This window comes from Pteropus vampyrus, unplaced genomic scaffold (genome assembly GCF_000151845.1).
Source record: "Pteropus vampyrus isolate Shadow unplaced genomic scaffold, Pvam_2.0 Scaffold20, whole genome shotgun sequence".
In the NCBI taxonomy this organism is placed as follows: Eukaryota; Metazoa; Chordata; class Mammalia; order Chiroptera; family Pteropodidae; genus Pteropus; species Pteropus vampyrus.
The window spans coordinates 13063888-13077798 of NW_011888801.1; the positions used below are offsets into that span (position 1 = coordinate 13063888).

General features: G+C 49.3%; 1 protein-coding gene across 1 annotated transcript; it reads right to left on the minus strand.

The window, feature by feature from the left end:
- Nucleotides 1-860: 860 nt before the first annotated feature.
- Nucleotides 861-13264, minus strand: GDF10 (growth differentiation factor 10). Its single transcript, XM_011355380.1, has 3 exons — nucleotides 12949-13264; nucleotides 2967-3892; nucleotides 861-1052 (listed from the first exon to the last, which is right to left on the minus strand). The coding sequence occupies exons 1-3, from the start codon at nucleotides 13262-13264 to the stop codon at nucleotides 861-863; spliced, it is 1434 nt and encodes a 477-aa protein (XP_011353682.1).
- Between the last annotated feature and the right edge of the window lie 647 nt (nucleotides 13265-13911).

A 13911-nucleotide genomic window follows, 5' to 3' on the forward strand; every position in this document is an offset into this window, starting at 1 on the left:
TATGTTATTTCCATCAGCATGTTTAAACAGTGCACACAACCAGCATGATTACCTCTGTGGGAATGTTTTCAACTCCTTCCTTTTGTTTTAAAATAAAATATATATAAGAAAAGAAATCAAAATTGGTTATATATGCATAGTGTATGTATAAAAGCTTTTGCAGTAGAGTTTGAAAGAAAACATCTATTTATACAATTATTTAGGCCCTGTATCAATATGCGGCCTGAAATGTTTGAAACTATTTAAACGAAGTTCTTTTCACGTGAAAGAGCAAACGCCCTCAAATATGCAGTCTTCTTTGCAGGCTATGAGATGATGATCACAAAAGCCAAAAATGTGGACCTGTTCAGTTTTCAGGCCTTCGGAGCAGATGAGCAGCCTTCCCAGGGCTAATTTCCAGATTCCTTCAGGGAATTCAGACTGGCATTTTAGGGACTTGTTCACTAGCAATGAAAACCCCAGAATGATGCTCTAGAGAAGGGGTCCCCAATCCCCGGGCTGTGGACCGGTACCATTCCGTGGTCTGCTAGGAACCGGGGCCACACAGCAGGAGGTGAGAGGTGGGCAAACTAGTGAAGCTTCATCTGTATTTGCAGCCGCTCTCCAGCACTAGCATCACTGCCTCAGCCTCACTTCAGATCATCAGGCATTAGATTCCCATAGGAGCACTGATCTCTGGTGCCCAAAAGGTTGGGGATTGCTGCTCTAGGGGACAGATCCTCCTGGACACAAGGTTGCCTTTGAGTTCTGCCCTTCGTTTGCAGCTGCACCTCTACTCAATCTCTCTCTCCAGAGGCTCTGAAGATGGTACTGTGTGTGAAGTAGGTTAGAGATTTCCTTCTACCCTGGAGCGGCTGGTTTTATCGGCAGGCACAGGTTTCCACAGACATGTTGGGGTACACCTTCAGAACCACGTTCCGGTTCTCATCCAGGAAGAGAACCCCAAGGGAGTTCATCTTGTCGGGAACGCAGCAGGGCTCTGGGATGCCTGGAACGATTCCTACAGCTCTGACAATGCTCTGGATGGTGGCATGATTGGATGGGCGAACAATCTGCAAGGCGGGAAAGGACACTAGTTACCTTGGTACTGTGCCATCTGCATGTCTTTGACTCAGGCTTTGGAAAGGAATAAAAGGTGAGATACCAGGGCTGGTACTCTTTTCCTCCCAAGTCAGCCAACAGACTGAGTTCCTGGGAGGTTTGCAAGAGCCTCAGGCCTTCCTGCCCCTCGGGCCTCCGAGAGGGAAGTCACAATCCCTAAATGGCACTGACCACTAGGGGGCACACAGACCCAAGGAGCCCCTGGAACTGGGCTGGAGTGTTTAGAGCTCTCTAAACACTTTGGAGCTCCCTCAGCTACCTGGCAGGTTCTGCCTGGGGCTACAGCTGCCCAGGTTTCACAGTCTGAAGAGTACAAACATGCTTTCTTGTGATCCTGTACTTAGCACCAAAGGGAAAGACTTTCATGCTTATGTTGTTTGGTGTGATGCCGCTGGCAACTGACATTTTCTGGATGTCTGACTGAGGGTGTCAGATGCTGCTTCACTTGCATCATCCTACTTTGTCATCATACCATTCTATGGGATGAGTATTACTTTAATTTTAATGGTGAAGAAACTGAAGCTTAAAATTAATAAGCAACTTGACCAAGACCTCTCAGTTAGGGTAGCCAGGCTTGGAAACCATGCCTGCTGGGGCCACACCTGCTCTCTTCCCCTCCATCTCACATCCAGAAGTGTCTGTCTGTGTCCCAGTGGCAAACACACAAAATGCCATTCCTTAAGCACCTCTAACAAGAACAGGACCAAGCCACATGCATTTCAGCTCATCGCCAACCAAAAAGAGTTTTGTAGTGTGTTGAAAAGAAAAGCCTCCTTTGTGGGGTACAAGGTGGAGAGAGAGGCAGGGACATCTGATTTGCAAGACTCAGGCTGGTGTCAGGAAAGGTAAGAAGGCAGCCAGCCAGGCTGACAAGGTAAGTGTCGGGTCAGCCAGCTGAGGCCTGTTGAGTACTCCTCCTGAACCCGCTAGGCCCTTCCAGCAGATGTCTGTCTCTGTAGGGTACCTCCCTTCTTCTCTCTTGCACATGTATGGCTTTGAGGAAAAGCCCTTAATTCTCAAATGGAGTAATGCTGCCCCATCTGGGTCTGGGATTTCCCAGCTGGCTGATTTATTAAGGTTAAAATTGGATTCATGCACTGACTTCCTTTCTTGAAGGAGAAAGCATGACCCAGAACTCAGCAGAGGAGCTAAGCAAGAGGAAAGTGTGCGTTGTGTGCTGAGGGTCGACATCAGCTGGCAGTCAGCCTGCCACAGTTCAGGCAGTGGGGAGATGGATAGACAGAGCTACAACTCAGCCTGGAAGGAAGGTGAGAATCTGAATACATTTCCAGCACAATGGCTAAAACAGCCCCATGCTGTGTGTTCTGCAGCTCGTGCACAGTGAGAGCTAGTTGTCCTGTGGGTCCCTGCCCTGAGTAGGGGAAGGGAGGTGGGAGTCCTCACTGGGAAGCCTCTGAGACCAGCTCTGAGCTGGTCACAGATACTAATGCTCTGAGCTTCAGGCCAAGAACAGAAACAAAGCTTTGGCAAGGAGGGTGCTTCAGAGACCTGTCTTGTCTGCAGGGGTGCAGCATCTCCTCTTCCTCTGTAGACTGTTGCTTTGTGGGAATACATACCTAAGGAGATGCATTCTCCTCTTTCCAAAGGAAGAAATGTTCTGATTTAAAATTTAAATTCAACCAAATCAACACTTTCAAAAGCATAGATCAACCACGTCTGTCTGTAGGCTTTACCCACCCAAAAGGTGGCCACGTTGGGACCTCAGTCTATCTATCCCCCACCTCCAATAGATGAGAGCTGTTATCTCAATTTTACAGACAGGAAACAGAGGTCACAAGGCAGAAGGACTTGCCAGTAGGGGTAGAGCTGACAGTCGATTAGACAACGGGCAGAACACAACCTACCTTGGGCATTGGGAACTCGCAAGCTCCTGCACAGTAGTAGGCATCGAAGGATTTGGGCGAGATGATCCATTCATTCCACCCAATGTCTGCAAAGTCCACTTTCAGATATCTCCGGGAACAGACCCTTGGCTCGTCCCACTGCTTCCTCCGGGCTTTTTGCATCGTCTTTTCATCGAAGTGCAGCATTTGCGATGAGGCCATGAACAAATCCTGGCCCTTCTTCCTGCGGTCCTTGCGCCCTGCCCGGGGCTTCAGGGCCCGGAAGGCGCTGGGCCACAGCTCTTGCTTGTGGTAGTGCTGGGTGTGAGAGGCTTGTGCTGGCCTCTCATCCAGCCCAGGCAGCTCATTGTCCTGCAGGGGCCCAGTGGCCTGTGTGGCCCGCCGCACACGGGGGTCTGCGGAGCTGTTGGGGGCTGTGCCAGGGTCTGGGTCTCCAGCCTGGAAGGGGTCATATCTTTGTAGTGTCACTGCCACACTATTAGGTTCTGAGATGGCCAGGTCGTTGGCATAGATGAGGATGTAGGGTGCATGGGGGCTGGGCCTGGGCACCCCATGGTCCTTCTCCCCAGAATCCAGCTGGGCAGAAAGGAGCAGCTCACCATCCCGGCGGGCTGCCTTGACCATGGAGGAGATGTCCTTGGCCTGCCACAGGCCCCGTGGTGGAGGCGCCAGGGCCATGGCCCCTCGGAGCAGCCCCTGTGTGGCTGTGTTCTGTGAGAGGCTGCGGAAGAGCAAGTGCTGGCGTGAGGGCGGGCCTGGGGGCAGCAGGCGGCAGGATGCATTCTTGGCCTGCTGCTTGCATGGTACCTCACGTGCCTGGGGCCACCTTGGCTCCGAGTAGAAGTGGAATGTGGCTGTGAGGATCATTTCCGAGTTCTGCATGGAAGTCAAGTTGAAGAAATACACTGCTTTCTGGTTGATCACTTCTGTGAGAGGAAGACAGATCACAGCCTATTAGGTTCTCTCCTTCATAGGCCTGCATACTCATAGGGTCTTCCTCCCAGAGCTGGGACAGAAGAAGTACACTCATTTAGGGAGCATTTACAGGCCGGCCAGGCTGTCCTCATCTCATGTAATTCTCACATGAAACTCACGAGGGCGCCAGTTGTCAACCTCAATGAATAAATGAGGAATTAAGGTCAGAGAGGTTGGAGATTATCAATATTCCCTTGAAAAAAAAAATGTAGCAGCAAACAGGGTGGGTGCTCAGGCCTGCTGGACCCTAAAACTCCTGTCTCACCTCTCGCATACATCCACACTCCAATGTCTCTTAGTGAACAAATGAACAAATTATCTCTGACACCTTCATTAATGAGATAAGGCGGAATCAGGTATTAGGGATAGTTTAGGTCCAAGTGCTCCTGACAGCATCCCCTTCCGTATTTTCATAGTCATCTTCTCTATTTTACAAACACTAAATGCAGCCATTCTTCCAAATGAGGCGAAATAAATAGGCTGCCTCATTCTTTCCCTGCATTCTAAGTGTCTTCTGAGAAAAACTGGCATAAGAACATGGCCATTTGGATGTCTGCTATTTGTTCTGTCCAACCTCTTTTAAGCTTGTTTGACAAAAAAAAAAAAAAAAAAAAAAAGATTTTACAAAGAAATCAGGATTGTACAAGGTCACTCAACAAAATTTCCAATATCCAGGTTGCTCTCCAGAGGCCCAAATCATGATAAGGACCAGGATCCCTCAAACATCATATCCTCAGCGTGAGAATACTTGAGTCCCTGCATCCCTGGGGCTGTCAACCATCCCTTCCTTCTCTCCTGGCTCTATCAAGTGTATCCCAGGGCCCTGGGGCCAAACCCCCTGATCTGCAGCCCCAAGAAGCTGTCTAGCCTGGCAGCATAAGTTCTCTGAATGTCCAAGTCCTCTCTAGGGTTCGTATGAGAGAGAAGAGTGGTTTCTAGGCCTTCTTGTGATGCTGCGGACTAGCAGGAGACCAGAACTGCCGGGTAGCCTGACTCTGTCCTGCTGCTCTATGTCCTGCTGCTCTGTGTCCTGCTGCCAGTGTCAGTCTGCTGGGCAAAACTGGGAGAGAAACGGAGCTTCAGAAGGCAGGAGTGTGTATGCGTGTGGGATGCTGGGATCTCCAAAGTGCATATGCTGGGGCAACAGATTCTGATACCTACAACCACAGGATCAGCTGAAATTTTTTTTTGTTTTAACCAAAATCTTCAGTTTAAGGTTAATTGTTTCTATTGAGAAGGAGGCATAATTCACACACTCTTAAGGGATTATGAGAGAGAGGAAGGAAAAAACACATCTATGGAGAACTCAGTAAACGCCAGTCAAGGCTTATGTGACACTCTAAAGACCCTGCCATATCTAATTCTCAGAACAAACTTACAGAGAGGTATGGAGGCCCCTCCACACTCCTCAGTGTGGTACGGCCTGCTCCACACATAAGGAGCACTGCATAGACTTAATGCACACTTAAACGTGGCTTCCCCAAACACTGCAGCCTGAGTGTCATGGTGTGGAGCCCGGAATTACCAAACCTCCTGGATATGGCCCATGGCCCTCCTCTTCTGGACTCAGCCCAGAGGGTCTAGGACAATGGGCTCAGGAATTCATGTATTAGCCAGAATCCCAGGGGATTCTAACTTTCAGAAAAGTTTGGGAAGTAGGCAGTGGCTGTGTACCTGCAAACATCTGGATTGACCTGTGGGTGGAGTAAAGTTCACCAAAAACCACAGCCCTCCCACCCCCCCATGCTAGGAAAGGCCGGAGGAACTGGGCCCCAGGCCACAACTGGGCCACGCAGCATTCTGGGTCTCACTTTCTTCATCCACTTCAGGAAGACAATAGTATCTCTCTCTCTCTCATGTAATTGTTTAAAGGACTAAATAAATAGCATATGTAATGTGCCAGTCACAAAGGAGGAGCCCCCCACATGTGGTTCCCTACTTCTTTCATCAAAGGACCATGGCTGGTAGAGCAAGCTCCTCCTGCACCAGCTCGGGCATCTCCTACTGAACGACTCAAATATCAGAGTTGTGGCGCAGCTAACACAGCAGATAAAAATGTTTTTCTTTTATCCAGTTCAAGACTTAACTCTATTGTTCTGCTAGAGAACACTGGAGAAAGCTAGGACAAAGAACTGTCCCATTGCAGCAGGATGCAAGCAAGTATCTCTGGACTGGAAACCTATAGCCCTTGGCAAGGAGGAAAGGGGTGACCTGAGGAACAAATATGCAGTTCCCAGAGAAAAGCACTTCAGCCCCTCTTCCAGTGACAAGATAAAAGACCAGATGGGGTATAAAGGACAACTGTGACCACCATGGCAGGAACAGCAACTTTGGCCTGAGGTACATGTGGCCTAAAGGAAGGTGCTGGGAAGACAGTTTAACTGGTGGCAAGAGGCTTTTTCTGAAGGTTATTTCTGCACAGGGTACAGCAAATGCTGACCCGCCCTTGGGATGTAGAATCACAGAAAGCATGATCATAAAGTTAGAGAGTGAAGAATCTTCTTGCTCCACAGATTGCACTCAGGGCAGAAGTCCTTCCTCTGTTTGGCTTAAACACCTTTGGCCAAAGGGATCACCCCTGCTCACTAGGCAGCCTGCTGCATAAAGATTCTCCCTGCTGGGGACTGTTCAGTTGGAGATGGGTCACCCCTATCTCCAGCACATGAAGGGCCACAGGCTGGCCCTGCGGGCATGTAATGCACAGAGCTCTAGGATGTGGCTGAGAGAAGGGGCACCTGCCTGAAATTTCCCAGCTTGGATGAGCTTAGGCCTCCAAGAAGAAATCCCAATGAGAAGTCCCTATTTCTTATGAACCCTGCTGATGCCTGTGGCTCATGTCTCATAGTCAGTGAGAAAAGATCTTCCTCTTCTCTCTCCCTCCTTTCTTTCTTCCCTCTCTCTTTCTTTTCCTTTCTTCCTTCCTTTTTGGTTTCCCTCCCTTTTTCTAATAAACGTTGAGGAAACTCCTACTATGGGCTAAGCACTGGGCTGACCAAGGTCCTAGAAAAGGTGATCAGAGTTATCCCAGAGGGGCCCAGCTTAGGGATGCGACAGACAGATAATCATGGTAATGCCCATCTGTAGTGTAGTCACAGCTGACAGCACTGTCACGTGAGTCCCTGAATACTGGTACACATACTCACTCACAAGTCACCACCTCACTCGGAGCCCTCCATTGTCCTAAAATAAAACACAACCGCTTGCAGAGGCCATACTTGATTTGTCCTGCTTATCTCTCCAACTTCATCTCCTACCACTATCCCCATCCTCTGCCCCAGTCACCCTCGCCTTTTTCTCCTTCCAATATGAACCTTCTCGGGGCTCTGCCTCAGCTGTTCCTTCTGGCATCATGATTTTTCCTCCAGGCACCGCCACTTCAGGTCTCTGCTCAAATGGCATCTCCAATAAAGGGTATCTTTGGTTCTCATGGCTAGAAAGAGCAGCCCCACCATTCTGTCTGTCTCCTGCTTCATTTGTCTTTATGTCATTTCCCAACATCTTAATATATATTTCTTTGTGTTTCCCTTTTCCCTAGAACACAAACTCCAAGAGAGTAAGGAATCTGCCAGCTTTGTTTATTGCTGCTGTATCTCTAGACCCCAGCACAAGGCCTGAGTGACAGTCAGCGCTCAGAAATACATGTTGAATAATGGGAGAAGAGTGGAGTCTTTGCTAGATTTGTCTGCTTCAGTTAGTAAATTGGGGGTTTCTGGCCTGCTGCCCTGGTGCTCAGCAAACATATCCTGAAAGCAGTACAGAAAGATACAATTGATAATGCAAATCCAACTGGAGACACTGGGCTATAGGATCTTTGTCCAGTTACTTCCTCTTAAGCCTCAGTTTTCTCATCTTTAAAACAAGAATGCTATTGTTTACCATTATGGAGCTCCAAGCTCCAAGCACATATGCATGTTTAATTCCTTGCATTCAGTGAGGGAGCAAGATGGGTCACTCATTCTGTGGACAAAAAGATGGAGCCTCAGATGACTCAGCTAATAAGGGCAGAGCCACAGTGTGCACTCAGATCTATCTGACCCCAAGCCAAACCCTTAGATAGATCCATGAGGTGCCTAACAGTGATAATGTGCTGTGAAGTGCAAATGTTTTTGCAAGCACAAGTCATTATTTGAATGTTTGTGGTTGTGACTCTCCAAGAAAGAAAAGACTCACCTTATTTAGATAAGTTGCTTTCTTTATGGGTCTTTGAAAATCTCAGAACCCTAAACCGGTTTGCTTTGCTGGGTAACCAGCCTCCTTCTCAACTCGGTGGAAATGGGACTAGAGGGGAAGAGGTAGGGAAGGGACCTCCTAGCCCCAGGGTTTCCCCAGGTACCCTGATGTTTAAACATCAGGCCAAGAAGATGCTCAGATGGCCCTATAAAAGCAGAACCCAAGCCACCTGGAGTTTTGTCCCATCATCCATTGTCCTTGCAACAATCATCAGGGTGACCAGAGTGAGAATGCTGAGCTGAAGAAGTAAGCACCAACATAAGCTGGAGGAAGGAAGCAGTGGGCTAGCCAGTGGTGCTGTGGAGAAGCGAAGAGAACTAACATGAACTAACATTCAGGCCCCAGAGTCAGGGTTTAAATCCTGCTTGCATCACTTACTAGCTCTGCTACCTTAGGCAAGCCATGGAACCTGTCTGTGCCTCAGTTTCCTCATCTGTAAATCAGGCAGAATAATTTATTATCTCTGTGGAGCTCACAGCATGGTGCTTAACTCCCTGCACATGCTTAGAATACACTGGTCATGTGGCACCATGAACTACTGTTGCATTTAAGGCACCATGACCCCAGAGCACCGTCAGCCCTCATATCACACTCATACTTCACAAGGAAATAAAGGGTTAATGTCCTTACTACATAAAGTAACTCCACAAATCAGAAAAAAAAGACAAGAACCCCAACAACAGGAAGCGATTTCCACAAGAAAAATTGCAAATGGCCAATAAGCATGAGACCAGGGTGACTAGTAATAAAAAAAAAAAAAGATAACTTCAAATATTTTACCTGTGTGTCGAAAATATGATCTTATTAAAATGAGATATATTCCACCAAAATATTAACTCTGGTTATATTTGGGTGTGTGATTAAGGATGACTTCCTTCTTTTTAAAATTTTTTTATAATTTTTCAATTATAGTTGATATTCAATATTATATTAGTTTCAAGTGTACAGCATAGTGGTTAGACACTTATATAACTTACAAAATGATCTTCACAATAAATCTAGTACCCACCTGACACCATACATAGTTATTACAATATTATTGACTACCTTCCTCATGCTGTACTTTACATCCCAGTGACTATTTTGCAACTGCCAATTTATGCTTCTTAATTCCTTCATCTTTTTCACCCAGCTCCCCAACTCTTTTCATCTGGCAGCCAACAGTTCATTCTCTGTATTTATGAGTCTGTTTTTGTTTTGTTTGTTCATTTATTTTGATTTTTAGACTTCTTTTCTTGATTGTGACTCTCTATAATTTCTAGATTTTTCCCCGGTAAGTATGTATGTCTTTTAAAATCTCTTTCTTCTCTTCACCGTCCTCTCCCGTCCGCTTAAGTCTTTCCTTCCCTTCTTTTTCTCCTTCTCTCTCTTGCTCCCTTTCCCTCCTCCTCTTCTCTCCCATCCCCCTAACTGTATGCACATTGTATAGTCCCCCACTGCCTACAGGAAACTGATAACACTTAAGGCTCTTGATGGCTTAGTTGTAGCCTACTGGTCCATTTCCATCTCCTGCCTCTGTCTTCACTTTATTTCCTCCCTGAAAACAAAGTCCTCACAGTTCCAGGTACAGAGTGGAGTGCTTTACTTCTACACCTGCCTAAACACCACCTGCTCTTTCGGACTATGTTTGGGGCCTCACCTGCTCTGTGAAGACTTCACTGGCCCCTGCCCAGAGCTCCTTCCCTGCTGGGTGAGTGTTGTGCCTTAGGGCTCTGGAAGAATACTCCCAGCCCTTTGTCACTCCATCGGTCCACCTGTCCTGATGTCCATATTCTTCTGCTAACACCTATATTCCCCACCAGCTCCTGAGCTTTACTGGGCAAGGCCGACAGTCTATGCATCTTTGTGTCATTTGAGCTTACAGCACTTGTCACCTTCTGAGGAAAGACTTGAGAGAAGTGGAATAAACATGACTTTTGGCATTGTTGACAAATGAGTATGTATTATTACACTCATTTTAGAAATGAAGAAATTGGGCTGAGAGAAGTTAAGTAACTTGACCAATATCACACAGGCAGATAGAAAGCTTAAATTTAAATATAGGTCATTTGGGGCAGGAATATCTAATCGTAATCCTTAGGTCAGGCTCAGAGGCTCTCTCCACTGATGTAGACTTACCAGGGAACAAAACGTACTTCAAGGAGCAATGGAAAGGAGGGAAGGGTGGCTGGAGTAATAATAGTAGGGGCTAACAAATTATTGACACTTACATGTGTCAGGCACTGTTTTAAGCACTTGACATATCTCGGATCATTTTTTAAAAAACTTATAAGAAAAGAAGAATTATTAGCCCCATTTTAGAAGTGAAAAACATTGAGTCATGGGCAAGTTCAGTCCCTTGCCCAGATCACAGACTCAGTATTTGGACCTTACCGGTACAGCTTGTACTGGGAACACAAGCTCTGCTGCCTGGTGGCAGGCCAGGAACACAGTTCCACTGCAACAAGGGCTGCAGGTACTGATGCATTTGTTGTCAGGAATAAGTGCCACCCCACTGAGACAGCAGAGGCTACCATCTTGGAGCAGGCTAGTACTGATACTTTCCGGAACCAGAACTGAAGCCTGCTATTTTTGTGCCTCATCCATAAGGTAAGGGATTTCTGCCCAGGCTCACACCTCCTCTTAGCTGGGTCATTGGGTCAGGAAGCAGTCACTTCTGAGGGGCTGGGTGTGAAACAACTTCAGTGAATAAAGGGAGGAGTTGAAAAACTAAACTGCCAGGACCTATGCCAGGCACAAAATCCACCTTATCTCACTGAATCTTCATCTCCCAATTGTACGCACAAGAAACTATGCTCAGAGAGGTAAAGTGACATGCACCACAGCACAAAGCCAGTAGAGCTGGGACATATACCTGTGGCTTTCAAATGGTTCCAAACAAGATTGCTAGGTTTTCCAAACAGTCCCAGACTTGTCCAGAATAACCTCCCAGATTGTCTGTTCCACTCTCTGTCTCCCAAACCCTGGGCTTAGTTCTGATGGGGCTGGGAGAAGGAGATAACAGTGAGAATGGCACTGGCTGGCAGATGGGAGGCACCAACCACTGTCACTGTGAACAGTCTCATCCTCTGCCTCTGAAGGACTGTCTCCGGGTCCTTTTCAGGGCTAATCCCCTGTGCTCCATTGTTACCTGTCCTATCCCTATTCTATGAAAATAGAGACAAACTGTGTACCTCCATCCTGGGGCTTCAGAGAGTATGTGGGCTCACTAGGCATGCTCACCCCTTGTTGCAGCAGTGACCTTGCTGGCCTTGCTTTCTTCAACTGCAAGGCTTTGAGAACTGACTTAATGAGTACAAGGTCAAGTCTACATCTATATGAACACAAATGCTTCGTAATTCCAGGTGAACAACATACACCAGCACCTAATCTGGCCAGGGCTGGGCTCAGGCTTACACATATTACCTCATCTCATTTCTGCATCTCCACAGGAAAGATGCTGGCATGATCTGCTCCTTTTGTAGATGATATCCCTCAAGTTCACAGAGCTTTAACAGTTTATCCAAGGTCACATCTATGCCAGATAATTTTTAATTTAATAATAATGATGCAGAAAAGAACCCCGGGTGGTGAATGAAAGGTACCAGGGAGGATGGAGTTAGATATATTTGACCTGGAGCCCACCAGAGTCTGCTCAGTATGGAAGACTGGGCCTCTCTGTGGCAGGTGCAAGGCTAAGCTTCCCATGTTTGGCTCTGAAGCCACAGATTTTACCTTGAGTCAGACAGCCAGTGATCAACAGGTGGCAGATCTGACCCCAGGCTGTCTGGCCCCAATGTTGGGCTTGTTCCTGATGGTCTTTCACTTGATAAATGGCCTCCTCCCTAGAAGGGCTGCAGGGGATCCCTACCCACACTTTCTAGAATGACATTCTGTGACCATGAGTAGTCTCCATGATAACCAGTGTCTTACCACCACCCCTGACACCAAGCTGCACCATGACAACCAACCAGTGTCTTACCACCACCCCCGACACCAACCTTTCTGAACCATGGGGCCTACAGAGGTAGCCCAGGCTAGGTGGACAGATAGCTGAGGCTGAAACCTGGTGGTACTCTACTCTCTGAGCAAGGTAGGGAGGGCTGTGCAAGTAGCCTCTGTCCAGCTCTATTCAAGGTGTGGGAAGAGGGGAAAGGATCTGCTCAGGTGTCCTCTGCCCAAGCTTCTGGATCCTTCCTCATACCCCCACATTCTAAGCACTACATACCAGTGCCCCACAGGTTTCAGTCTTGAGCATCCAAGACTAGGCACCAAAGGCCCTTCTCAGTCCACTCTGCTTACCCAGACACGGAACCCACTAACTGCCCCCAGCTAGAGGTTCACACCCTCTGTCTGGGCCCAGTGCCTGGGATTTCTATCAGGTCTTATGCTCATCTGACATGTCCTCCTCAGTGCCCTCCTCCTCTGTCAAGAACCAACACAACTGATCCCCTATGACATAGATTCTCCCACCCATAAGCTCCCCCAGCCCAGTCCCATTTCCATCCTGTGTTTAAAGCCTTGCGTATGGAGTGTTCTGTGTCCAGCAGGTGTGACACCCTTCCAGGCTTGGCAGCACCCCAGGGGCAGGAACTCAGTATAACTTTGTGCCACTTCCGCGTCCACACTGGAGGCTCACGGACTGGCATAGCAGTACTTGGTGAATAGTTGATGAAAGAATGAATGAATGAGTCAATGAATAGAAGGAAGAAGAAAAGAAGAGGTGCAGGCTAGGAGGATGGATAAGTGAGGAAGGGGAAGAATGAGAAGAAGAGGCTTCGGGGCCCCATCTACTTACCCAGCCTGGGACGGAAGCTGCGGACCGTGTTACCCGCTCCAGGTCGCGGGCCCCTTCGGCTGTATTTCTCATAAAGCCGGAGCATGTGGACAGCGACCATGTCCTGGGCACTCGGGCCCAGAGCAGCAGCCGCGTCTCCCAGGAACCGCTGGGGATCCTTGTCCCCCACCAGGCCATCTGCGGCTGCGGGAGGGATGGACTGGGCAGGGGCCGTGTGGCTGCTGCCCGCGTTCCGGAGCAGCAGCGTCAGCAGCATCAGCAGCGACAGCAGTCGGGGCTCCGGTCCTGGGCTGGTCCGAGCGGGGCCAAGGGCCATGGTGGGTGGCGGTGGTGAAGGGCAAGAGCCCACAAGGAGAAGAGAGAGAGCGGGCGCACCCGACGCTGCGATTCGACCCTGAGGCTGGAGGGCGCGCGGGCAGCCGGAGTAGCTGTGCGGGGCGCGGGGCAGAGCGGGGCAGCCAGCCAAGCGCGCGGTCACGGCCGTCCGGTGCTGTGAGAGCAGACCAAAGCTCAACCTGGCGCGCAGCCTCCGCACACTCGCGCCTCGAAACTTTGCAGCTCACGGTGCGGCGGGCTCAGCGGGTTCGAGGGGCGGGGCGGGGCGGGGCAGCCTGCAGTGCCCTCGGGGGGACCCGGCGGCACGTCTCGGACTACCGGGGCCCGCAGCTTACACGACCGTGCCTGGCCCGCTAAGGGTGCGTGCTCCCGTATGTGGCGGCGCGCGCGCGCAGGGGTGTGCGCCCGAATGTGTGGCCGGGAGTGTGGGGGGCGTGGGCGTGCTGGAGCGCACTTCCCGCGCCCCTGCGGAGAGCCGGAGACCCGCGACTCGAGCGGCTCCTGTGTGTCGCCGCCGCAGCCTGCCTGGGGCTGCGCGGGAACTGGGCAGTCTTTCGAGGGGGGCCCGCCTGCGGGGTTGCCCCTGCAATGGCATGCGATAACTGTGTGGTTGCAAGATGACGGCTC